Source organism: Vigna unguiculata, chromosome 10 (assembly GCF_037176805.1).
Source record: "Vigna unguiculata cultivar grain cowpea cultivar isolate G323 ecotype 2 chromosome 10, ASM3717680v1, whole genome shotgun sequence".
Lineage (NCBI taxonomy): Eukaryota > Viridiplantae > Streptophyta > Magnoliopsida > Fabales > Fabaceae > Vigna > Vigna unguiculata.
Window position 1 is genome coordinate 1243209 of NC_140801.1, and position 27543 is coordinate 1270751.

Here is a 27543-nt window from a genome sequence, read left to right on the forward strand (position 1 = left end):
TTAATATTGTATGTGAGGTATCATTTAGGACTTGGTTTTGTACTTATAAACCTTAATGGATTAGTTAAGTAGAGGTAGGTCAAATGGTATTATAAAAAGTGTGTTGTCAGGTAAATAGAGACAATTTTTGGCATAAATATATAATAATGATGGCATGAGTATGTATCATTCATGCACATCATTTTCTAATTTTTTAAATCTTTTTAGTAAATGACAAACTCACTTATGTCATTCTTATATCATTTTTATATTTCCATCAATGTAAATTTATCCCTTTTCAATTATGTCTTCATGATTAAACACATGTTTAAGAACGTGGAACATTGAATAGTGTAATATGATTTCTTTTGCATGGCATCATCGTTGAAGGAACAAAACATATAATAATAACAAACTGTTTTTTAAATGTTTCTATCAGTCTAAATTTATCATGTGAATCAACTTCTAATGCTTATCTCTAATCTATTTATGCGATTCTAATTGAAGTGGACAAAACAGGCTTACGCATTCTTCATTAAAATATACAGAAGAAGATGAACGGTACTTTTTTTTTTTTTTTTTTTATCTTTCCTTTCATTTGGAACCATATATGTAGAAAGCTCTCGAGATTATTATATGAACCATGAAGAAAATTATAATGCATAAATATTTGAGTCTGATACATTCGTTTAATAATGGTATACTTGCATGTATCCCCGAAAAAAAATATGCATTAATATTGACAAAATTAGCTGCGGAATTTTAGATGTACTACTAAAAACACTCATATTTTCTATCAATTTTGTTTTAATTTTTTTTTAGGAAATATTTATAAAATTTGTTATGAAAAAAATTTGCAGGAAATTGTTGCCAATTTTTTTATAAAATATTTTGTATAAAACACTTTTCACAATAAATTTTGTAAGAAATACTTGCAAATTTTATAATTTTGTAGAAAATAATTATCTACAAAGGAATTACCTACCAATTAAAATTCTTAAAAAAATAGCATGAAAATTTTTTTTCTTGCAAGTTTTTTTAACAAATTTGCAAGAAAATTTCCATGTAATATGAGAATTTTTAGTAGTGATGTATTTCTTGATTATGTTCGTTACTTTTTTTGGGTGTAGAAATGTTGAAGTTTGGTAAAGTTAGAAAGGACAGATCGTGAATTTACCTCCCAATAGGAAAGTTGTAGGTTTAATTAATGATTAAATATGTTTTTATCCCTTAATTTTAATTTTATGTGAAAATTGGAATGAGTCTATATTCGAAATTTTAATCAATTTAATTTTCTAAATTTAGAAATACGTGAATTTAGTCATTTGAACTAAATTTTATTAAATATAGTTGACGTTTTAAATGCGTTCCATGATAGCACTTAAATGATTTATGTTGAGTATGGGGAGTCTGAATGGTTTATTAAGCCTGGTCAAATTACTTGTTTTATTTTTATAAATACTCATATTATTGTAAACTTGATTTCTCAATCAAAAATATCATCGAGTGTAGCCGTTGTGGAAGTAGGTCATTTTGACCGAATCATGTGAATTCTTTGTGCTCTTGTTACTTTACTTTCGTCTTGCAATTGCTCACGTGTGTATGTGTTTGCGATCTCCAACAATTTACACCATTTGATATATTTTAACTTAAATTTCACGTGTCAGTTCATGTTTTTTTTTACTTAATTTTTTTAAAATTTTCTTTATTTTTAATTTTTAATTTTTAAGAACATAAAAAATTTACCACATGTCACGTTGATGTTGTACCATGCGACAGTAACAATGTAACCTAACAATGGTATTACCACGTGTCATTGTCTCGTCTCAATTTGGTCATTCCATTTTTATTTAGTCTCTATTTAGTCTTTTTTTTAATTTGAACAATTTCGTCCTTCTGAAACAAAATTTAATTTCTATTTATACGTTATACAAATATTTTTATTAAAATTAATATTTCTATTATATATTTTTAACAAAATTAATTTTACTTAAAATTATATTTCACATTCAACTTTATATAAAAAAGTTTCAAATTTTAAATTTGTGTGTTATAAAATTGTTTAAAATTATTCTAAATTTTATATTTGAATTTATATGATTGTTATTGTTAAACCAACTCAAACATTTATTTATAAATAAGTTAATTTTACACATTTTAAAAATATATAATTATTTGAAATAGAAATTCAAATAAAAAACAATATTAAAATATAATGTAATAAAATATCAATACAAATATAGTTCATTGTAAAATAAAATTTTTAAAAGAGATGAAAAAGTTGATAAATTCATTATATTTCATGAAATTCAATTGATAAACAAGTTTAACATATTTGTAGATTGAAATTAATTTTGAATTTTTTTTCTATTAAAATTATTTTCTATCAACAACTTTAAAAAAATTAAATAAAATTCAATGTAAAATATAAATTTAAATATACTTAATCTTGTTAAAAATATTTAATAATAATATCAATTTTAATAAAAAAATTTGCATATCATTTATATGAAAACTAAATTTGGTTTCAAATTGGAGAGGAAGGAAATTGTTTAAATTTGGAAAAGATGGAGACAAAAAAAAAATATAGGGATTAAATTGAGACAGAGAAAATGACACCTAGCATGATAACGACATATGACATGATAGTAACACGTAGCTCAGTCTCTACCACGTCACATTATCATTTTCACGTGGCACAATATCAGGTTAACATGTAACAACATTTCTTTTTAAAATAATTAAAAAAATCACGAAGTGACACATGACACATATTTACTGTTGTTAGTACAGTACTAACAGAAAATACTTGGTTGTATAAAATTTTTCCAAATAAGATTATTGTTATCATCTTAAAATCTGAACATTAAAATTAAAATCAATTTAAGATTCACATTTCTTCTTAAGAATGCATACAGATTATAATGATAAATGACCTTTCTTTCTTAAATATTCACAAATATATAACTTATTATCAACTCATGAGACTCTAACTCTAAAGAATTTAAGAATAAGGTAAGTGTTGACTTAAGATATGTTAGTCCTCTTTATTTTAATATTTAATTGCAAAAATATTATTTATTTTCAATATTTAGGCTTAATTATATTTTAAATTTCTGTTAAATTTGTAAATTTTCAATTAAGTCTTTCATAAATCTTTATAGTGTATTTTGTTAACTTGATGATAAGACTGTTAAATGGATGATGTAGTTATTATATTGTTGTGTCACCTACTTAGTTGTCGCCTCTTGTCAATTTACTAATTTATTATTTTAAAATTTTATAATTTAATAATATAATTTATAATTTACTATTAACATAAATATATCTTTTTTAAATTATAATATAAAATTATATATATTTTCAAATTTTATTCAAAAAATAAAATCATAGTCTCATACTAAACTAATAAGTTTGTACATCATTGTCGCTTCCCTCCTTCAATAATATTCTAAAATATTAACAGGACATGAACGCTTAAACCAGTTTTTATTAAATAATGGACAGGAACGTTTTACTCATTCTTCATTAAAATATATGTAATATGACTGTGGATTTTATTGTATTATCCTGTCCTTTTGGAACCATTTAAAACTCTGCAGCTTATGTAAGCAATGAGCAGCGCCATTATCATGCATAAAATAACATTTGTTTAATCACGGTGCATGCATGTATCCTGCAAAAACATTTCTATAAATAGCCTCTGCATTTGAGCACAAATCACACAATTCTCTCACTACTTTCTAAACTACCTTGTGAAGCAATTAATGGCTCATTTGGTTTTCTTTGTTTTGATCTTTGCGGGGCAACTGATTGGTGGATTGAGTACCCAGAAACTGCCTCCATCTGACAATGGAAACACATTAACTATTCTGAGCATTGATGGTGGTGGTATCAGAGGGATTATTCCGGCAACAGTTCTTGATCACTTAGATCAGGCTCTTAAGGTTCATTCTTATTCTTTATATACTCTGCATATATGTATTGAAATGGCATGAATGTTTGTGTGATTAACTTGAGTTTGGTTGAGTTGCAGGCTAAGGATCCGAATGCAGATTTAGCACATTATTTTGATGTGATAGGAGGAAGTGGCACTGGTGCACTCATAACAGCTATGTTAGCCACCGCAAGCCCTGATGATCCTAATCGTGCTGCCTTTACTCCTGCACAAATTGTAGACTTCTACAAACTAAATGGCCCTCATGTATTCAATTCATCTAGGTATAATAACAACAGAATTAATATTCTCAGAACATCATCAATATGAACAATTAACCACAACTCATAATAACATGCTTTCGTTTTGTGTTTGTGATATTGAAACAACCAACATGCAGACCTGGAAACGGTCCACAATTCGATGGGGAGTTTTTACATGACATAACTCGTCAAGTGTTGAAGGATACACGACTTAGTCAAACATTGACCAATGTTGTCATCCCAACTTTCGACATCAAGACACAAAAGCCGGTTATATTCTCAAACTACAAGGTTAGCAGCATATGCATATATTATATTTTTCTTTACTGAAAGCAAAAAACTAATATAATTTGGTGATGTAGGTTGAGAGGTATCCCTACTTCAATGCCTTGATGTCTGATATAAGCATATCGGCTTCAGCAGCACCCACTCTTCTTCCACCCTACTATTTTGAGAATGATGGTGTTGACTTCAATTTGATTAGTGGTGCGGACTTGAGTATGATTAGTAATGATCTAGTGAATGGGAATCCGGTAAATTAATTTCGCTGTTGATTACAAATATGATGAAATTAACTAGATGTAAATTATGATGCATGGATACTTATATATACTTATACTGTTGATCAGACTGGAGCAACAGTGAGTGAAGTACTACGACACAAGAAGTATTCCAAAATAGTTGTTTTGTCTTTGGGAACTGGAACACCAGAAACTCAGCAGATTTTCAATGTTGAAATGGCTGCCACATGGAGCAATCAAACATGGCTTATTCCTTTGATCATTTTTCTTGATCGTGCAACAACCTCCATGAATGAATACTATCATGGTTCACTCTTCCGAAAACCTACCATTAACTACCTTAGAATTCAGGTATACGTTTCTTTTTATTTAATGGTCGTAATAGATTTTCATCTTTCCGTAACACTTTCTTAAAAATTATTTATTGGTTTGAATTCTGTGAATAATTGACTAATCTAGTAATGGATGACAGGAATACGAATTGGATCCTGCTCTCACAGACATGATTAATGTTGCAAAAGAAAACATGGAGGGTCTTGAAGAGGCTGGGAAAGAACTTTTAGAAGAAAAAGTAAAGAAGATCAATTTGGACACTTTCTGTGTAGAAGAAGGCGTAGGAACAAATGCTGAGGCTCTTGACAGGTGGAAAAAATGAACAATAATCTTTTAATTTACTCAATTATTAATTTTAGTTAGGTTTCCGTGGTTACACATAAATCTAATTCTATTTTTATGGGAAATTAATGTTATATGTTGTTTTGAAGGCTTGCTGATATTTTGTATGGAGAAAGACAGCATCGTCTAAAACAGAAATCTATGGAAAAAGGAGGAAGACCATTTCTTAGGGTTCCTGCAGACAAAAGTGAAGCTAATTGAGCATTTCTAAAGAAGAAAGTTATGTGATTTGATTTGTATGAGTTTGTTTTAGTTATCCATGCTTGTTGTACTATCTACAGAATAAGGCTGAAGGCATACATGTGAGTTATGTGCAACTCTTATAGCCAGCAAGAACCATGAATAATTAATTTACCAACCATATCTATTGTAAAAAGAAGGTTAACTCTATGTCAGTTCTTCTAATTAAGAAGTTATTACTTTTTGTTTTCCTGTATTCTAAAGAATATAAGATGTTTGTGTGATTATGAATGATGCGTTGTGTGTCTTGTGGACTTTGTGGGTTCCAGTGAAGCTCTTCCTGACCCTTTCTTCGATCCCTTTTGCTTTTCTTCCTCCAAATTTGAACTTCAACCGTTTTATGTTTATGCTTCCTTCGGTGTTGCCCCCCTCCTTTTGCTAACATTGTGTTCTTTTTCATTCCTGCGGTTTTTTTTTTTTTCACCATCTATTGCGATTTCCGCTACGACATCGTAGAACAACATCAATAGTTTTTCTCGAAATCCGATTAATAAAATTATCCAACTGCATTTCGAAATCTGATAAATTAAATTATCAAATTTTGAAATTCAGCCAAAAAAATTATCAAATACCGAAATCCGTAATATGTACTTATAGGATTTTTAAAAAAAAAATATATATATATATATATATATATATATATATATATATATAATTTTAATTTTTTAATTAATTTAATTTGTTCCAAAATTAATTATTTTTTAATTTTATTTATTTTTAATATATTAAATGAAAAAAATTAGAAAACATAATATATATTAGTATTTCTTTTATTTCAAAAATTATTATTAAAAAATTGAAAACAAATAAGTTTTAAAATAATTAACAGAAAAAAAGAAAAAAAATAAAACAATTTACATGAATATATACTGGAACCGTATCGGATATATAAACCGATTTTGAGTATATATATATATATATATATATATATATATATATATATATATATATATATATATATATATATATATATATATATATATATATATATATATATATATATATATATATATATATATATATATATATATATATATATATGAACCAATGCCGGACCGGTACATATAAATATATATTTTTTCTTTTTAGATTTTGATTTTTTTGATTTATTTTGTTAAAAGATTACTTATTTTTAAATTTATTTCTTTCTTTATTTTTTTTATCCTTTATTATATTATATGAAAAAAATAGAATATATATATATATATATATATATATATATATATATATATATATATATATATATATATATATATATATATTTGTTAGTGGGTTTGACTTAACAACGACTACTTATCACACTATCTAGACGAATACTATAATTTGTAGGAAAATTTGGGGATTGACTTTTAAATGAAATGATCGACCAATTGGACTAAACGTCATCACGGAAGACCGGCTATTAAGATGCAATTGAGTTGGAATAACCTTTAATACTCTAAGGAATCCCGTATTGAACTTATTAAAAGGAAAACATATGTGTAACTTAGATACTAAGACCGAATACATATAAAAAAAAATTTGAAATTAACTTGGTTTGAGGTTGTTCAAACCGATTGGTCCAAAGTGGATTCGACCTTACTTGGCCCATGGTGAACCGATCTAACTTTTGACCGAAGTGGATTGAAACTAACTCAACTCGAGGTGGGTTAGACCTAACTCACTCGAGGTAGTCCTAACTTAACTTGGTCAAAGGTGGTCCAAGTTGACTAAGGCAAACGGCTGACTCTACACAATTTAATGTGCGCCTATCACGAATCACTTTGCCGTGACTCTAACTTGATTTAACTTGATTTGGCTTGATGCGGATATGACTTGTCTCAACTCGACGTAGGCCTAATGCAACGTAGCTAGAGGTGTGCTAGACTTATTTTGAGCCAAGCACTAGGGCAATTTTGTGGTTTTACATCGCATTATAAGTCTCAATTATAACGAAACCAAAGCCTATAAGGACGCGATGGTATTTTTGCAATTTTTCAAACTTTCCTGCCTCGGTCAAAAGGCAACCAAAGCCTGTAGGGGCTTTTCTGTTTTAGTTAAAAGGCAACCAAAGCCTATATGGCATAAAAGTTCCTCAAAATTTTAAAAATGCCATTGGCAGTAGAGTTTTTAGCCTCGGGTAGAACATGGCTGAGGCAATATCCACTTTAGGCCTCGATTATTAATTGAACTGACTCCATACATCTTATTTAGGTACCCAAATTGCAAATTTCAACATTGTTCCTCTTCATCCCCAAATTGAACCTCTGATGCGTGATTCAAAACCACCAAAGCGTCTTTGTCACTCGTTCCTACTATAGCCTCGTGCTTTCTTACTTTGACGTAGATGTGTAGAGTAGTTCGTGATGACATCGTGGTTGATTCATGAAGGTGAGAGGAGCGACACAAGACTCACGGTTGTGCATTTTGCTCCGATGATGCGCCACTGCTTTCTTTTCTCATTGCAAGTGCTTGGTGGCGCGATTAGGGTTTCTATGAGCGTCGAGATTATGTTTCAAGGTGTAAGTGATTCCATGGTGGTTGAATCAACTAGGGCGGGGATGAACTGTAATCAAAATGCAATCACGATGTGAGCTCACGAAGTAGTGGCACTGTCATGGTGGTGCGAGGCTCTGCACAATTCGCAAGGAAGAAGGTGTTGTGCATGGTTCGTGTTTGTTGTGCTCCGACGAGGTTGCGGTGGTCAACAAATCTGCATGTGGCGACAGCGTGAAGAAGATGGTGGCTAGGGTTTTAAAAGCTGCAGGTTGTATTTCTGCTTCGGTTTGCACAACTAAGGCCAAATGTTGGCCTTTTATGGCCTCGGCATTAAAAGCCTCGGTTCTAGAACTAGGACAGAATGTTAAAAATAACTATGGCCAAATCCCCTTCCTGCACTGGTGAAGTGTGGAATTAAGCCTAAGGTAGGCATAAATAGACTTGGGTAGAGATAAACCTGACTCAACAAAACCTAAGGTGAGCCGACTTGACTCAGCCTAACCTAGACTTAACTTGACTCAATCTAACTTGGACCCAACTATATTAGGTTTGATGTGAACACAACTCGGCTGGGTATAACATGGGTCCAACTTGACTTGTTTTGATTGGGCTAGAATGACTATATTCAACTCAATTTGATATGTGTCCAAGTCACCTCAGTCTAAGGGCACCCAACTCAACTTGACCTTTTGTGGGTTCAACTCGACTATATATAATATGAGCTCAATTTAACCCAACACAATGTGGATTCGATCAATCACCTCAGTCTAAGATTATTGTTATCATCTTAAAATCTGAACATTAAAATTAAAATCAATTTAAGATTCACATTTCTTCTTAAGAATGCATACAGATTATAATGATAAATGACCTTTCTTTCTTAAATATTCACAAATATATAACTTATTATCAACTCATGAGACTCTAACTCTAAAGAATTTAAGAATAAGGTAAGTGTTGACTTAAGATATGTTAGTCCTCTTTATTTTAATATTTAATTGCAAAAATATTATTTATTTTCAATATTTAGGCTTAATTATATTTTAAATCTCTGTTAAATTTGTAAATTTTCAATTAAGTCTTTCATAAATCTTTATAGTGTATTTTGTTAACTTGATGATAGGACTGTTAAATGGATGATGTAGTTATTATATTGTTGTGTCACCTACTTAGTTGTCGCCTCTTGTCAATTTATTAATTTATTATTTTATAATTTTATAATTTAATAATATAATTTATAATTTACTATTAACATAAATATATCTTTTTTAAATTATAATATAAAATTATATATATTTTCAAATTTTATTCAAAAAATAAAATCATAGTCTCATACTAAACTAATAAGTTTGTACATCATTGTCGCTTCCCTCCTTCAATAATATTCTAAAATATTAACAGGACATGAACGCTTAAACCAGTTTTTATTAAATAATGGACAGGAACGTTTTACTCATTCTTCATTAAAATATATGTACTGTGGATTTTATTGTATTATCCTGTCCTTTTGGAACCATTTAAAACTCTGCAGCTTATGTAAGCAATGAGCAGCGCCATTATCATGCATAAAATAACATTTGTTCAATAAAGGTGCATGCATGCATCCTGCAAAAAAAAAAATCTATAAATAGCCTTTACATTTCAGCACAAATCACACAACTCTCTCAACTACTTCTCTACTACCTAGTGAAGCAATTAATGGGTCATTTGGTTTTCTTTGTTTTGTTGTTTGCTGGGCAAGTGATTGGTGGGTTCAGTACCCAGAAACTGCATCCATCTGACAAAGGAAACGTATTAACTATTCTGAGCATTGATGGTGGTGGTATCAGAGGGATTATTCCGGCAACAGTTCTTGATCACTTAGATCAGGCTCTTAAGGTTCATTCTTATTCTTCATATACTCTGCATATATGTATTGAAATAACATGAATGAATGAATGTTTACGTGGTTAACTTGAATTTGTTGTTGAGTTGCAGGCTAGGGATCCAAATGCAGATTTAGCACATTTCTTTGATGTGAAAGGAGGGAGTGGCACTGGTGCACTCATAACAGCTTTGTTAGCCACACCAAGCCCTCATGATCCTACTCGTGCTGCTTTTACTCCTTCACAAATTGTAGACTTCTACAAACAAAATGGCCCTCATGTATTCAATTCATCTAGGTATAATAACACCATTAATATTCATAGAACATCATCAATATCAACGTTTAGCAGCAACTAATAATAACATGTTTTTCTTTGTGTCTGTTATGATGAAACAACCGACATGCAGACCTGGAAACGGTTCCAGGTTCGATGGGGAGTTTTTACACAACATAACTCGTGAACTGTTGAAGGATACACGACTTAGTCAGACACTGACCAATGTTGTCATCCCAACTTTCGACATCAAGACAAAAAAGCCAGTTATATTCTCAAACTACAAGGTTAGCAGCATATAGCATATATTATAATTTTCTTTACTGAAGAAAAAATATCAACATAAAAGTTTTGGTGATGTAGGTTGAGAAGTTTCCCTACTTCAATGCCTTGATGTCTGATATAAGCATATCGGCTTCAGCAGCACCCTCTCTTCTGCCACCCTACTCTTTTGAGAACGATGGTGTTGACTTCAATTTGATTAGTGGTGCGGACTTGAGTATGCTTAATGAAAATCTAGTGAATGGGAATCCGGTAAATTAATTTACCTATTCATTACATATATGACAAAATTGCATGTAAATTATGATTTATGAATACTTGTATTAATAATATGAAGCTTAATTTGATCAGACAGAAACAACCGTGGATGAAGTAGTACGATACAATAACTATTCCGAAATACTTGTGTTGTCTTTGGGAACTGGAACCATACCAACTGTGGAGATGTATGATGTTGCCTCGGCTGCCACATGGCCACCTCAGAATTGGACTGTTCCTGGAGCCCTTTTTCTTGATCGTGCAACAACCTCAATGAATGAATACTATCACGGTTCACTCTTCCGAAAACCTACCATTAACTACCTTCGAATTCAGGTATACATTTCTTTTTATTTAGTAATAGGTTTTCATCTTTCTCTGACAAAGAATAATTAAACTTCACAAACTAAACAAATCTTATAATACATACTAATATTTCCTAGAAATAATTTATTGGTTTGAATGGTGAATAATTGACTAATCAAGTAATCAATTTCAGGAATACACTCTTTTATTCCCTAGCATGACCAATGTTGCAAAACTAAACATGGAAGCTCTTCAATTGACTGGGAAAGCACTTTTAGTTGAAAAAGTTAAGAAGATAAATTTGGGCACTTTCGCTATAGAAGAAGGCGTGAAAACAAATGCTGAAGCACTTGACAGGTAGAGAAAAATGAACAATAATCTTTTAATTTACTCTATCAGTCATTTTAGTTAGGGTTATACATCAATTTTAATAGGTAAAACCTACGGTGATTGAGGCCTCGTTTATGCTACATTTTAAGGTTCAGATATATATATATATATATATATATATATATATATATATATATATATATATATATATATATATATATAATATCTAATTCTATTTTTTTTTGGGAATATGAAGCATTGCTGATATTTTGTATGGAGAAAGACAGCATCGTCTGAAACAAAAATCCATGGAAAAAGGAGGAAGACCATTTCTTGAAACTATTAGGGTTCCTTCAGACAAAACTGAAGCAAATTGGGCATTTCAAAAGAACAAAGTTATGTAATGTGATTTGTATGAGTTGTTGTACTATCTACAGAATAAGGTTGAAGCCATATATGTGAGTTCTATGCAACTCTTACAGCCAGCAAGAACCATGAATAAGAAGATTCCAAGTATCTCCGTATTGTAAAAACAAGGTTAACTTATATCAGTTTTAATTAAAGAAATTATTGCTTTTTTTTTTTTCCTTGTCAGTTCTACTTTAGATTTTTAATTTAAATTTTAAATTATTCTCAAAAGAATATATTAGAAATGATGCCTGAAATTAAACAAAACTATTCTTATACCTAACATAAATATCTTCAATTAAACATATTAATGCCATTGCCAACATACCAATGAATTAAACTTCAAAAAAGAAAAATTAACAAAATCGGATTTCGAAATTCGAGGGATTCCCTTAAACAAATTTCGAAATAACAATTCAAATATAACAGTTTTAGAAATCTGTGCAATGAAATCAGTGAAATGTAGGTGGTGAAAGGAATGGGGGTGGAAAAGATGAGAATGTGAAGAAGGTTGAAGAAGCCTTAATGGTATAAGGACTATCTAATTCTTTCAGACCCAATCCAAATGAGTTTGGGCTGAAATACAACTTACTAAAGAAAGATACTTTTTCCTGCACCTACCTGTTTTTCTTTCTACACTCCCATAAAAGTTTTACTTCCCAAACTATATATCCTCATTAAAAATATAATAAAAATCCCTACAATTCACTATTAATGTTTTCAAACTTGGATGTTTGGGAAGGTGTTTTCTGATCCAAAAAATGACATCGGAAAATATAATTAGAAATGTAAGAAAAAACCTTTCAAAATGAGTATTCCGGATGATATTTTTGATCTCGAATTATTTTCCGAAGCACTTCCTTAAAAAAAATTATATTCCAAAACATATATATATATATATATATATATATATATATATATTAAACAGTTTTTTATTATTTTAAACTTTTAATTAGCGTTAAATGATAATAAAATATGATATATTTTTGTAGTAGTTTTTTATTGTCAAAATATGGTTAAATATATACAAATAAAAGTAATTTTGTGATAGTTATTAACTCCTAATATTTTTTTTTTCTTACTTTCAAACAACAATACCAGCATATAAACTTTTGTTGCCACAAACGACTTTTGACATAGTTTTGACGACTATTTAGATGGTTAGAAATTTTATTTATAATGACATTTAATTATTAAAATCTATAACTTTAAGATTTCATAAGTATAATACTTTTTCAGTTATAATAATTGGTATTACAGCCAGTTTTTAGAGTATGTGAAGTTTAATCTTAGTTCAGTTTTAGTTTTACAATGTCTGTATAGATGTATTATTTTCTATGTTTTTATATAAGCAATTCATAATAAAATTAAGGTTAAATTACTCTTTTGATCCATTTATTTGTCATGAAATTTCAGTTTGGTCTTCAAGTTTTTCGTTGTCTCAATTTGGTCCTTATTTTCTTAAAAACGACTCAATTTGGTCATTACCGTTAATTTTGACCAAACGGTATTAAAGTCAACGTCACGTGTCAGTTTCTGGTTTTTTTGAATTTTTTTAATATTTTTAATATTATTTTTTTTAATTTTTTTAATTTTTACATGTGTCACTTTACCGTTGTTCCATGTGTCAAAAATTAACAATTTTGACACATGACACAACTGTGAAGTGACACATGTAAAATATTAAAAAAAATAGAAAACAAATTTTAAAAATTCAAAAAATTTAAAAGAATTAGAAATTGACACGTGGCGTTGACTTTAACACTGTCTGGTCAAAGTTAACAGTGAAGACCAAATTGAGTCATTTTTAAGAAAATGAGGACAAAATTGAGATAACGAAAAATTTGAGGATCAAATTAAAACTTTATGACAAATATAGGGACCAAAAGAGTAATTTAACCTAAAATTAAATACTTCTAGTTCCAATTGCAATTATAAGTAGAGGTGTCAATTTGGTCAATGGTCCATAGGTCAATCCTAGTTTACTTTTTATTAAGTCCTCATTTGAGGGCGTCTCCAAATGAAGGGGTAAGAAAAAAAACTCAGCCCTCTCAAATGGGTTAGGATCAAAGCCAAAGTGGGGTTGACCCACTAAAATAATTTAACTAATTTTGAAAACAATATTTTGAGTATAAGTCAAAGATTGAGTTGAGCCGTCTTGGGCTAGTCTGGATCGAAAGGTCGAGACTGGATGATTGGTCGGGTAAGGCCAAATATCAAGACAGACTAGTTGGGCCAAAGGTCGAAATGAGTCATCCGGGTCAACGACAGATATGAGTTGGAACAACTTGGGCAAACGACCGAGATAGATCAGGTTGGGCCGGCTCAAGCCAACATGGGTCGACGACTGAAAAGGGTCGTCCCTGGCAGACAATAAAGACATGCTACCTGGCCTGACAAACGAGATAAGCCCAACGATCGAGACAGACCAACCCAAGTTAAAAGTCGAGATAGGCGAGACTAGGTCAAAGGCTTAGGGGAGCCACCAAGGGTTGCGATCGAGACACCTCAGCACGTGTCCAGGTCGAGACAGTCCGACCTGTGGCTATGATCAAGACAAGTCGGCTCGTGCCCACGACTGAAAAGGGTCGACTCATGGCCACGACTGAGACGGGTTAGCCCTGTCCACGGTCGAGACAGGTCGGTCCGTGTCCACGGTTGAGATGCGTTGGCCCGTGCCCATGACCAAACCAACAAATGAGACTTTTCGATTGGGACAAACAATCAAGACTATTTGACTTGTGCCCAAGATTGAGACTGGCTGGCTCGTTCCTATGATTGATAACCGACTTAGGCCAGTCCTAATCGAAAGTTGTCGAAGGTCGAGACTATCGACCTAGATCGAAGGTCGGGACAGACCGATTCAAGCTAAAAGGGAAACAAATGAACCTATGACGAAGGTCAAGTCGAGTTAATTGTCAAGATGGATAGATTATGACCGATTGTCAAGACATAATTTAATAATATATTTAAAAATAATGTGATTTTCATATTTAAAAAGAAACTTCATGATCTTGACTCGATTGTTAAGATGAATAAATCAGAACTAATTGTCGAGACTTAATAATATATTTAAAAAATAATGTTTTTTTATATTTAGGAAAAAAAAAACCTGTGAACTAATCTTGACCCACGTAACTTTTGAATTTTTTATCATGTAAACTTTTGTAAATGGGATTTTTTTATCCTGTGAACGTTTTGACCCAAATCGCATAGACCAAGGACTGAGTCACATTGACGGTTGTAGTCATAAGTACATAAATACAAATTATATGTCAAACTTCTATCATTTATTTTATTTTTCTCATCTATTTTTATTGTTTTGCTCGAATAATCACTCAAAGTAGGCACATGCTAAGCACACATAATCTCATGCATCACAACATCAATTATATATGTATACAGACAATGTATAATTAATCAATATCACCCTAATATGAATTTGAATTAAAAATATATTAAAAACTTTTTTATTATACTGACATGATTATTATATATTGAATACCCAGTAGTCAACATAAAAAAATCAAGAAAGAATCCGAACTCCACAGATATAAATAAACATATGTATAAAAAAAGTATACATCACATCATCGATAATGACATATTGTGCTTTGAGTATTACAATCTAAGCTTTGGAGCATTCCAATAAAACAAAGGACAAGCCAACAAAGTAACATGTATGCGTGTTTCTCGTTAAAGAAACAAAAAAGAACATAGCTCATTAGAATATTGAAGATAAACCCAAAAAACTAATGCTACTACTTGTAGAACTCTGTTGGATTTATCTATATTTTAATAATGGATGTTTGGTGTTGTTATATTTTTTATTCTTTGATAGTGATGCCAAAAGCAATTATTTGTACACTTTGCGCATTTATTCTATATTTTATATTTCATGCATTTGTACATGTGTTTCATCAAGATATGATTAAGGATGACATAACTCAGTTTGTCATCTACTACAAAGAAAAATAAAAAATAGAAAAAAATATGCATGAATGATCCAAACTCTACTATCACTATCTTTCCTTATTTATGAGTAAATTATCTACCTACCTCTGCTTAACTCCTATATTTATTTAGTCACTAAAGAGTATTCAAAATTATGCGTTTTAACGTTTTGTTAAAAACTAATATTATTAAATATAAAGACAAAACACATCTTTTAAAGAACGAAACTGAAAATCATTATTTTCTTAAAATATAACACAAAAAGACGCGGGATCCAAAATATGAGAGATCTTTGAAGGAACCGAGGGAGTTTGTAACTTATAATATATGGTCTGGAAATCTAAAACAAACCTTGGTCTTTTATTTAAAATTTAATTTTTAAACTTTTTTATACAAAACTATTTATTAAATTATCATAATTAATTTCATTTCATTTTTTAAGATAATAAGATTAATCAATTTAATATTTGATTTAGATATCGTTTATTTTAAATAAATTTTTATTATTTTTAATTTTAAAAAATAAATTCATTTTAATCAAGTAATTAATACCGAAATTGTTAATATTATTTTATAATTTATATATGTATTTAAATTTTTTTTTATTTGTTAAAAATATCAATTGATTTATTCTAAAAGTTTTGTTGAGACTTTTTTTTTTTTCGAAAACAAGTATTTTACTTGTTTTATCTTTCGACTCTAAATGTAAATAAATAATTTTACAATAAATAGAACAGAAAAAATTATTCATGTGTTACATAATTCACTTCTTCTTTTTTCTTTTTTTGTGGATATTACTCATCTTACTTATAATTTTTCCGTCAGATTATTTGGCTGAAACACAGGTAAAATGGGTAGTAAAATATTACATTGTGAATATTAAAATAGAGTAAACTTCTATCTAACACAAGTGTTAAAACACTTTTTTTCAAAGTATACTCACAACAGCAGTACCTCACTTTTTTGCGCAATATATAGAATGACGAATGGAAACATGTTAGAACAAGCCATGTGCTATTAATTCATGTTAGAAACTATATCAAGCTAATTTTGGTTCTTTTGGGAATTTTAATTTTGTCTAATTTTCAATTTTACAATGATTCCTTTTCAACTGATACAATCAATATCTTGATGTCAAAAACGTATTTCACATTATGGTAGTTTTAAATCAATCGCAAAGAAAAAAGAAGCAAAGAACTCACGTGCGTTGAGAATAATTTATACACTGACTCTTATTACAGTCATGATTCTTTGAATAAGAGTTGCATAGAACTTTGATGGAGTGAAGCTTTTCTTATTCTGAGATAGTTGGTAGCCAAAAGAGCTACATATATAGAACTCATACGCCTTGCTTATTCCAGATACTACAACAATCGTCAATACAAGGTCATACAATTGACATTAGTTAAAAATGTTCCTTATGAGTGCTTCAGTTTTGTCAGAAACAACCCTAAGACTTTCAACAAATGGTCTTCCTCTTCCTTCCTTTTCCAAAGATTTCCGTTTCAGACGATGTTGTCTTTCTCCGTACAAAATTTCAGCAAACCTTCATAAAAGCACATAAAACCATTCCCCTCAAAACCAGCAAAAATTAATAGTTGAGTAAATTCAAAGGTAAAAGTTAATTCTTTTTTTTTTCTCACCTGTCAAGAGCCTCAGCATTTGTTAGCCCAAGTCCTATTTGATCAAAAGTATCCAAATTGATCCTTAAAGCACTTTTTTGTAACAGTTTTTTTCCGGTTTCTTCAAGACCGTCCATGCTTTCTTGTGTAACATTAAACGGATTGGAGAAATCAGGATTCAAGTCGTATTCCTGCAATTCATGACATGATTCATCAATATATAATCCAACACTGTAAATAATTCTTAAGAAAAACGAAAACTATATATACCTGAATTCGAAGGTATGGCTGGCCAGGTGGGTAAGGTTCGAAGAGTGATTCAAGGTAGTATTCAGTCATGGCTCTAGAAGAACGAAGAAATAATTTTGATGCATTATTAATCCAATCCTTCTTCGACCAACTCGCAGCAATCTTAGCATCAAACATCTCCTCATTTTTCACTGTTCCAGTTCCCAAAGATAACACTAAGATTTCGGAAAATTCATCATGTTTTAGCACTTCCCTCACTGCTGCTTCTGTCTAATCAAAATAAAACATGACACCGTTAAACTTTGAACATTGTGGTATACATGTATATATCCATGCATCGTAATTCACATCAGATTCTATCATGTTACCGGATTCCCAGCTTCTACACCACCATCAACCATATTGAACTCAACATCATCGTTCACAAAATAGTAAGGTGGTAGAATAGTGGGTGCAGCTGAAGTGGATATGGTTATATCCGACAACAACGCGTTTAAGTACGGAGCATCCCCAAGCTGCATCACCCAAACATTATATTAATTCCTGTTTCCATTTTAACCTACGAAGAAATTAATATATGCATATGCTATATGCTGCTAACCTTGTAGTTTGAGAATATAACAGGTTTTTGTGTCCTGATGTCGAAACTTGGGATGACAACATTGGTCAATGTTTGACTAAGTCGTGTATCCTTCAACAGATCACGAGTAAGGTTATGGAAATACACCCCATCGAATTTGGGACCATCTCCAGGACTGCGTGTTGGTTGTTTCATTCATCATCACAAACACAGAGGAAAACATGTTATCATTAGTTGCAGTTAACCGTTAAAATTGAGGATGTTCTGAGAATATTAATGCTACTCTTATGATACCAAGATTCATTGAATATGTGAGGGCCTTCTTGTTGGTAGAAGTCTACAATTTGTGCAGGAGTAAAGGCACCACGAGTAGGATCATCAGGGCTTGGGGTGGCTAACATAACTGTTATGAGTCCACCGGTGCTAGTTCCTGCTATCACATCAAAATAATGTGCTAAATCTGCATTTGGATCCATATCCTGCAACTCAACAAAATTCAAGTTAACATCAAAAACATTATTCATTCATCATGCCATTTCAATACATGCATATATATAGTATTAACAAAGTAAGAATGAACCTTCAGAGCCTTATCTAAGTGCTCAAGAACTCTTGCTGGAAGAATCCCCTTGATACCACCGCCATCAATGCTCAGAATACTTAATATTTTTCCGTCGTTAGATGGAGGCAGCTTCTGGGTACTGAATCCACCAATGAGTAGCCCAGCAAAGAGCAAAATAAACAAAACCCAATGAGCCATTAAGTGCTTCAGAAGCTATACTATAGAATTTAGTTGAGAGAATTGTGTGTTTGTGCTCAAACATGAAGGGTATTTATAAAAATTGTTTGTAGCATACATGCATGTACCATGATTAAACAAATGTTGTCCACTCCACTCTATTATATATATATATATATATATATATATATATATATATATATTTTATTGACGAATGCTAAAACGTTTTCCCTAGATTATAAAATATAAACCTTGTTTAAAAAATATCTCATAAATGAGACAAAAGGTGCACATGACCCTCGGTGGTGGAGAGATATAAGAAAAGTGAATTGGAAGGGATAATGGGATAATTGGTTTGATAATAATTTAACACTCTTATATTAATTTTTAAAACGTACAACTTCTTTGAAAAAAACTTAGAGACCATACATATATAAGTTAGAGACCATACAATGTATAACAATCTCAAATAAACAAAATAAAATAATATATGCAAACATATAATTGATCACATATTTAACATACAAAAAATAAATAACATACTGGACAATTATAGGCTCATATTAAAATTAAATTTTGAAAATAAATTTTGTTAAATTTATTTAACTTTTTAAACATGTTTCTTAGTTAATAATAAAGAAAAAATGTGTCAAACAGTTTACACAACTCAAATACTATCTTTATGCAACGTCTAATAATCTTATAAAAATTGGATAAAAAAAATAAATTCACATATTTCTAAAGATGAAAAACTAAATAGGTTCAATGTTTGGAAAAGAGATTAATTTCAATATTCATTAAAAGTTAAGAACCAAAAACATATTTAACTTTAGAATTAAATATATGCTCACTTTAAAATAAAAGAAAAATTACATTTTCAAAAAATAATTAAATTTTTAGCATTGCATGTAACCTACTCTCTAACACATTCTAACTTACCTTTTTCTAACATACACTCAATTATTAATTAAACTATGTGAGGTAGTTAAAAGGTTTTGCATTTAATCCTTCAAGAAGAGAAGTACAGATAAGTAGGATGCTAAGTTTTTTTAAGAATTTCTCTTCAATTAATTTCATCTATTTACAATATCATGTGTGATTCTAATTAAATTGGAAAGAACATGTTTACGCGTTCTTCATTAAAATATATATAGAAAGCTGTACAGATTATAAACAATGAAGACAACTATGATGCATAAAACATATTTAAATTTGACTCTCATTAATCTTTGTACTTGCATGCATCTCGAAAAAATGTCCATAAATATTGACGAAAGTTGGGTGCCAAATTTTAGATGTTTTTCTGTTATTATTATTTTGGTATATGAATAAGCATTTTTTTAGCCTAATTATAATTTTTATTTTTTCCTACAAATTATAATATTAGCCACAATCAAATATTCATATGAAGATCAATAATAAATTTTACAATATATATATATATATATATATATATATATATATATATATATATATATATATATATATTAATAAATTATTAAAAAGTGATTAATCTTTTTAAATTGTCCAATCAGACAATTCAAAATTTAATACATATAAATTATTTGTACTACTAGTCTTATATTAATTTTAAAAGAAAACAACTTCAAAAAAACAAAACTTAGAGACAATACATAATTTTCATATTGAATCTCAAAAGGAGAACTTAGTATATAATTGATCACATATCTAACATATAAAAAATAAACAACAGCTAAAAAATCATAGGCTCATTAAAAAATTTTAACTTTATTTCACGTTTCAAACGTGTTTTTTAGTTAACATTTGACTAATGTTGAAGAAAAAATTAGTCAAACAGTGTAAACAAGTCAAATACTATCCTGAAATACATTTGAAACGTCAAATAAACTTAAAAATAATTAGATAAAATGACTAGATTCACACATTTTTAAAGATGAAGAACTAAATTTGTTCAAAGTTTCAAAAAAGACTAATTCCAATTTTCACAAAAAAGTTAAGGAATTAAAAACATATTTAACCCAAAAATTAAATATATATTCACTTTAAAATAAAATAAAAAAGTACATTTTCAAATTAAATTTTGAGAATTGCATGTAACCTACTCTCTAACACATTCTAAATTACATTTTCTAACATACACTCAATTATTAATTAAACTATGTGAGATAGTTAAAAGGTTTTGCATTTAATCCTTCAAGAAGATAAGTACATATAGGTAGGATGCTAATTTTAAAGCACAGTCACGTGCCCTACTTAGTTCCCGAAATTATAGTTGAGGGGAAGATAATAATGACAATATATATCATACATGAACAAAATGTGCAATTTCGATACTTCTTTTTAATTGATTATAATTAGTTAGGTGAATCTTATCAATTTTATACTAATTAGTTTTCGATTCAACACAATCTATCTCTATAATTATGGACTGACTTGTTAATAAATAACATTATCACATGCATGTGGGGCAATATATATATATATATATATATATATATATATATATATATATATATATATATATATATATATATATATATATATATATATATATATATATATATATATATATATATATATATGTGTGTGTGTGTGTGTACAAATCTAAGTTTATGTTTCTATTCAATCTAAGTTTATCCCTTTTCAATTATGTCTTATGCCCCCACATGTTTAAAGACATGGAATATCATTATATAAATGTATAATAATAATACTTTTTAAAATATTTGCACCAATCTAAATGTAGCATGTGAATCAATTTATAAATATATTGAGACAAGTATAATAAATTCTACGGTGTAATACTTGAGATAATTATGAAATACCTAATGTAAAGCATTTTATTGCGAGAGTAGGTTTGAATCGTGTGACAACTAAAGATAACATCTAACATAAAAATATACCAGAATCTTGTAAGATGTGCGTGTTTTGTTCGAACTATGAAGTGTCAATTCAACATTTGTTTTTTGAATGTAAATTAGCAAACTTAGCTTGGGATCTATATTTTTTGAATGTAAATTAGCAAACTTAGCTTGGGATCTATGTTATAAATGGATAAGAAAAATAACAGTCTGTTGGGAATAGTCCAAGTGTGAGTCAAAGTCTCACATTGGATAAAAAAGACAAAGTTAAACACTATATAAGAATAAAGACCCATAACAATATTGCTTTAAGGTTTTCGGGGTTAAAGTAGTGTCTAAGATCTTATATGTGTAAAACTAATGTCATATAACCATATGGAACCACAGTCTCTCAATAACCATAACCCATATGAAAAAATATATAACCTATCACAGTCTTACACAAAAAAGGCCTGTTATACACCTTGTTCATTTTTGTTAGTTGTATGCAGGGATGAGAAGTAAAGAAAATGATCTCAGAAATTATATTGACAACCACGAGACAATTATATGAGCAATATAAGGGAAGACCAACTCTAAAATCAACCTTATATTTAGTATGTAAGTGCACGATAGCAGTGATAAACAAGTGTATCAAACTAGATAATTTTTATAAGAGTTATAGGGGTTTTATGAAATCTAGAGTTAGGTTTATGTGATTTATGCTATTGTGATGTAGACATACTTACGTAAAAGGGTTTAACTACCCCAAGTGCTTCTTAATTTATTTGTTAGTATTTTGTGGTTGTGAAAGGAATAGTTGATGTGAGAAAAAATTGTGGAGATAGTAGAATGTGGAAGTTGTAGTTGGAAGAAGTATGTAGTTGTAGTAGTGAGTGGTGTGTTAGATGTAGTCTTAGTTCTTGTCATTCATCAAATGATTGAGTACATGGGTATTTATAGACCTATAGAGTATTCTAGAAAGTGCTAGCCATAACTTGTGTGGAATGTTCTAGATTTTTTGTCTATGTAGAATGTTCTTGATATTTTTCTTCATATCTTAGGCTTTTCTACTTTGTTCTAGAACTTTCATTACATTTCAATACTTTTATCTTATGATTTTCTAGATTCTTCTAGAATTTGCATTACACTTTAATACTCCTCCTTGATGCAAATTCGGTAACTCCAAGCATAGCGCGTAGTAGTTCAAATCTTGGTCTTGGTAAGGCCTTTGTGAAGATATCTGCAATTTGATCTTCTGTCGGGCAGTACTCAAGTCGTATCTTCATATTTGTTTCCGCTTCTCTGATGAAGTGGTATTTAATTGCTATATGTTTTGTTCTGCTGTGATGCACAGGATTCTTTGTCATTGCAATGGTTGATTTATTGTCACAATTAATTGTAGTAGGGCCACTTTGTTTTTCCCCCATATCTTTGAGTATTCTTCGAAGCCATATAGCCTGACTTGTTGCTTCAGCGGGTGCCACATATTCTGCTTCAGCGGTTGATTGTGCAACTGTGGCTTGCTTCTTTGACGCCCAAGAGAATATTCCCGATCCAAGTGAGAAAGCATAGCCTGAGGTGCTCTTCATGTCGTCCACTGACCTTGCCCAATCACTATCAGTATAACCAAGCAATGTTGGATTGCCTGTGGATTTGTACCATATACCGTATTGGTTCCTTGTAGATATCTTAAAATTCTTTTGCCTACGCCAAGATGTATTTTGCTTGGGTTTTGCATGAATCTTGATAAGAGACTTGTAGCGAACATGATATCTGGTCGTGTAGCCGTCAGATAAAGTAGACTTCCAACTAGACTCCTGTATCGAGATGCATCGGCTTCTGGTGCTCCATCCACCTTTTGTAGTTTCTCATTCGTCACTAGTGGTGTGCTTACAAATTTGCACCCGTACATCTTAAATTTCTCCAGCAAATCTTCTGTATATTTCTTTTGTGAGATGAATATTCCATCATCTCTTTGACTTACCTCTATGCCGAGGAAATAACTCATCAAGCCAAGATCAGTCATCTCAAAAGTCTTCATCATATCTTCTTTAAACTCCATCAACATCTTTGTGTTGATTCCAGTATAAATAAGATCATCTACATATAGAGAGAGTAAAAGAGTATGCTGACCTTGTGTCTTGATGTATAGTGTAGGCTCACTCTTGCTCCTCCTGAATCCTTGATTGGTGAAATATTGATCGATTCTGCTGTACCATGCACGAGGAGCTTGTTTCAAGCCATATAGAGCTTTCTTCAATCTCAACACTTTGGCTTCTTGGCCTTTAACCACAAATCCTGGTGGTTGCTCTATATAGATCTCTTCTTCAAGAACACCATTGAGGAATGCAGACTTGACGTCTAATTGGTAGATGCTCCATCCTTTTTGTGCTGCAAAGGCTATTAGAGTTCTTATTGTGTCTAGTCGAGCAACTGGAGCAAATGTCTCATTGTAGTCTACTCTAGGTTGTTGTGAATAACCCTTAGCTACCAACCTTGCCTTGTGTTTGTGTATGGTACCATTAGGGTTTAACTTTGTCTTGAAGACCCACTTAACTCCGATGATATCTTTATCTTTTGGACAGTCTGTTAGCTCCCAAGTGTTATTTTTCTCTATTGTCTTTATCTCTTCTTTCATTGCCTTGACCCATTCTTCTTGTTTTACGGCCTCTTCAAAGGTTCTAGGCTCTAGTATGGCCAAGTTGCAAGATTCATAGATGTCTGTTAGAGATCTGATTCGTCTCGGAGTGGATTCAGGCGATGATTCTTCTTGATCTTGAATTGATGTTGGAGTTGTAAGAGATTCTGGAGTTATAATGGTATCTTGATTGTTATCTTCTTGGCTTGTAGTTGGTTGATTGTTGGGCATGTATATTGTCTTCCTCTCAATTTGTTCCTCTTCCCAGTTCCAAGTAGCACTTTCATCTACTTCAATGTCTCTGCTAATAGTTAGCTTCTTTGTTTGAAGATTATAGACTCTGTAGCCTTTGGATTGTGTACTATAACCCAAGAAGATGCCTCGTATGGTCTTGTCTTCTAGTTTGTGTCTCTTTTGGTCTGGAACATGAATATAGCAAACAGATCCAAATACTCTTAGATGTTTAGCTGATGGTTTCTTACCGCTCCAGGCTTCGATTGGAGTTTTGTCTTGGACTACTTTAGTAGGACATCTATTGAGTAGGTAGACAGCAGTGTAGACTGCTTCTGCCCAGAATGTATTTGGTAGTCCTTTCTCCTTCAGCATTGATCTCGCCATCTCCATGACTGTGCGATTCTTTCTCTCTGAAACACCATTTTGTTGTGGAGTATATGCGACTGTAAGTTTTCGTTCTATGCCTTCATCTTCGCAGAATTTGTCAAACTCACGAGATGTGTACTCTTTTCCACGATCACTTCTAAGTACTTTTATCTGTTTTCCACTTTGTTTCTCGACAAGAGCCTTGAATTTCTTGAATATTCCGAAGACTTCTGACTTTGCCTTTAAGAAATAGACCCATGTCATTCTAGAGAAGTCATCAATGAAGAGGATGAAGTACCTGTTGTTGTGATGTGAAGGCGTCCTCATCGGTCCACAAACATCGGTGTGGATTAATTCTAGTAAGTCTTTTGCTCTCCATGCTTTGTCTGTTGAGAATGGCAATCGGTGTTGCTTGCCGAGAAGACATCCTTCGCATGATTCATTGTTCTCCTTCAAGTAAGCAAGATCCCTCATCATGTTTTTCTGATATAGAAGCTTTAAGGCATGTGTGTTGAAGTGGCCAAATCTCCTATGCCAAAGCCATGAGTCATCAACTTCCGCCTTCATGGCAATATTAGTTCCAGGTTTGAAGCTTATGGGAAATTTCTTCTATTTCTCTTCTCCATTTTTACTTCACCAATTTCTAACCTTCTATTGTCGTAAATTTTGCATGTATCTTTCTCAAAGTGAAGAGAATACCCATTCTCCATCATTTGGCCAATACTTAAAAGATTTTCTTTAAGATTGGGAACTAGTAAAACATCCTTGATGAATTTCGTACCTTTCTTTGTCTCCACCATGACAGTTCCTTTGCCTTGAGACTCCACTGTGGCGCCATTTCCAAGACGAACTTTGACATTGACAGATTTATCAATGTCTTTGAAGATACTTTGATCTTTGGCCATGTGATTGCTGCATCCACTGTCCAAGTACCAGTTTCCTTCTCCACTATGAGATTCTTGATTGGCATAGAATAAACGTTGCTCCTGATTATGTTCTTCAGCAAAGTTTGCTTGATGCTTATTTTTATTACGACAATATTTCTCCACATATCCAGGCTTCTTGCAATAATGACATATTGGCTTCCCACGATGCCAATAGTCTTTTTCTGCATGACTTGACTTATTGCAAATGCCACATTGAGGATATTTATCTTTCTTGCTTCCGGAGAAATTTCTAGAATCTTTGCTTCTAGAATATTCTTCAATATTTTTCTTTTATTCTTCTTCTCTCCTTTTGGGTTGTAATTTGAGCTTTGATTGGAAGGCATTTTCGACTGAATTTGTATCAGCACAATTATTTAATCTTGCTTCGTGCGCTCCAAGGAGACCAACTAGTTTACTTATCGATAGAGAAGATGGATCCGAGGAAGTTTCTATGGAAGCTACTATGGAATCATATTTTTCTGTGAGAGTGATAAGAATTTTTTTTACCACTCTTTTTTCCTTAATTTCTTTTCCATATAACTTCATTTTATTCACTATTTTTTTTATTCTTCCATAGTATTCTTCAATGGTCTCAGATTTCTTCATTCTGATGGTCTCAAATTCTCTTCTTAGATAGTGCAGTTTAACGGAGCGTACCTGTTCATTACCTTCAAATTCTTCTTCCAAAATATCCCATGCCCTTTTTGCAGTTTCTGCATCCATGATCCTCCTGGCAATAGTTTCTCCAACAGCTTGTTGAAGAACAAACAATGCTTGGGCATCCTTTTGTTTAGAATCTTCTAGCTTTTTTCGTTCCTCCTCAGATAGAGTCTCAATATTATCTGGTTTTGTATAACCAGATTGAACAATATCCCACAATTTTTGTGAGATAAAATATGTCTTTAGTTTGAGTTTCCAGAGGTCAAAATTTTCACCGGTAAAAACTGGTAGGGGGACTGAAGAAAAGTGAACAATGTTAGAAGCCATAGGTTAAGAGAAAAAACTCTCTTCTTTTGGAAGTATAGAAGGAAGGTTTTGGAAGTAATAGAGTAATTTTTCTACGCCCAATAAATGATCGAACGTAACTCTGATACCACTGTTAGTATTTTGCGGTTGTGAAAGGAATAGTTGATGTGAGAAAAAATTGTGGAGATAGTAGAATGTGGAAGTTGTAGTTGGAAGGAGTATGTAGTTGTAGTAGTGAGTGGTGTGTTAGATGTAGTCTTAGTTCTTGTCATTCATCAAAAATGATTGAGTACTTGGGTATTTATAGACCTATAGAGTATTCTAGAAAGTGCTAGCCACAACTTGTGTGGAATGTTCTAGATTTTTTGCCTATGTAGAATGTTCTTGATATTTTTCTTCATATCTTAGGCTTTTCTACTTTGTTCTAGAACTTTCATTACATTTCAATACTTTTATCTTATGATTTTCTAGATTCTTTTAGGATTTGCATTACACTTTAATATTATTCAATCTTTATTGTAGATAGGGGTGGCAATTTGGGCCTGGCCCGCGGGCCCGGCCCGCAGGCCCGCAGAAAAAATGCGGGGCGGGCCAGGATATTGAGCCCGCAGGCCCGCGCGGGCTCG

General features: G+C 31.2%; 4 protein-coding genes across 4 annotated transcripts; 2 read left to right on the top strand and 2 right to left on the bottom strand.

Annotated features, from left to right (window-relative positions):
- The first annotated feature begins 3704 nt into the window (after window positions 1–3704).
- Window positions 3705–5637, top strand: LOC114166297 (patatin-17-like). The gene is made up of 7 exons (XM_028051012.2): window positions 3705–3926; window positions 4016–4200; window positions 4317–4470; window positions 4542–4712; window positions 4809–5051; window positions 5173–5342; window positions 5465–5637. The coding sequence occupies exons 1-7, from the start codon at window positions 3747–3749 to the stop codon at window positions 5574–5576; spliced, it is 1215 nt and encodes a 404-aa protein (XP_027906813.2). The 5' UTR covers window positions 3705–3746; the 3' UTR covers window positions 5577–5637.
- Window positions 5638–9764: 4127 nt separating this feature from the next.
- LOC114166290 (patatin-2-Kuras 1-like) lies at window positions 9765–11994 on the top strand. Its single transcript, XM_085668049.1, has 7 exons — window positions 9765–9971; window positions 10071–10255; window positions 10368–10521; window positions 10598–10768; window positions 10868–11110; window positions 11274–11437; window positions 11667–11994. Exons 1-7 carry the CDS (start codon window positions 9792–9794, stop codon window positions 11812–11814), a joined length of 1245 nt encoding a protein of 414 aa, XP_085524175.1. The 5' UTR covers window positions 9765–9791; the 3' UTR covers window positions 11815–11994.
- A 5128-nt stretch (window positions 11995–17122) lies between these two features.
- Window positions 17123–18994, bottom strand: LOC114166293 (patatin-17-like). The gene is made up of 7 exons (XM_028051007.2): window positions 18804–18994; window positions 18518–18702; window positions 18245–18398; window positions 18012–18158; window positions 17665–17913; window positions 17416–17585; window positions 17123–17318 (listed from the first exon to the last, which is right to left on the bottom strand). Exons 1-7 carry the CDS (start codon window positions 18981–18983, stop codon window positions 17174–17176), a joined length of 1230 nt encoding a protein of 409 aa, XP_027906808.2. The 5' UTR covers window positions 18984–18994; the 3' UTR covers window positions 17123–17173.
- Window positions 18995–25618: 6624 nt separating this feature from the next.
- On the bottom strand, window positions 25619–26938 carry LOC146881981 (uncharacterized). The gene is made up of 2 exons (XM_085668122.1): window positions 26609–26938; window positions 25619–26146 (listed from the first exon to the last, which is right to left on the bottom strand). The coding sequence occupies exons 1-2, from the start codon at window positions 26936–26938 to the stop codon at window positions 25619–25621; spliced, it is 858 nt and encodes a 285-aa protein (XP_085524248.1).
- Window positions 26939–27543: the final 605 nt, after the last annotated feature.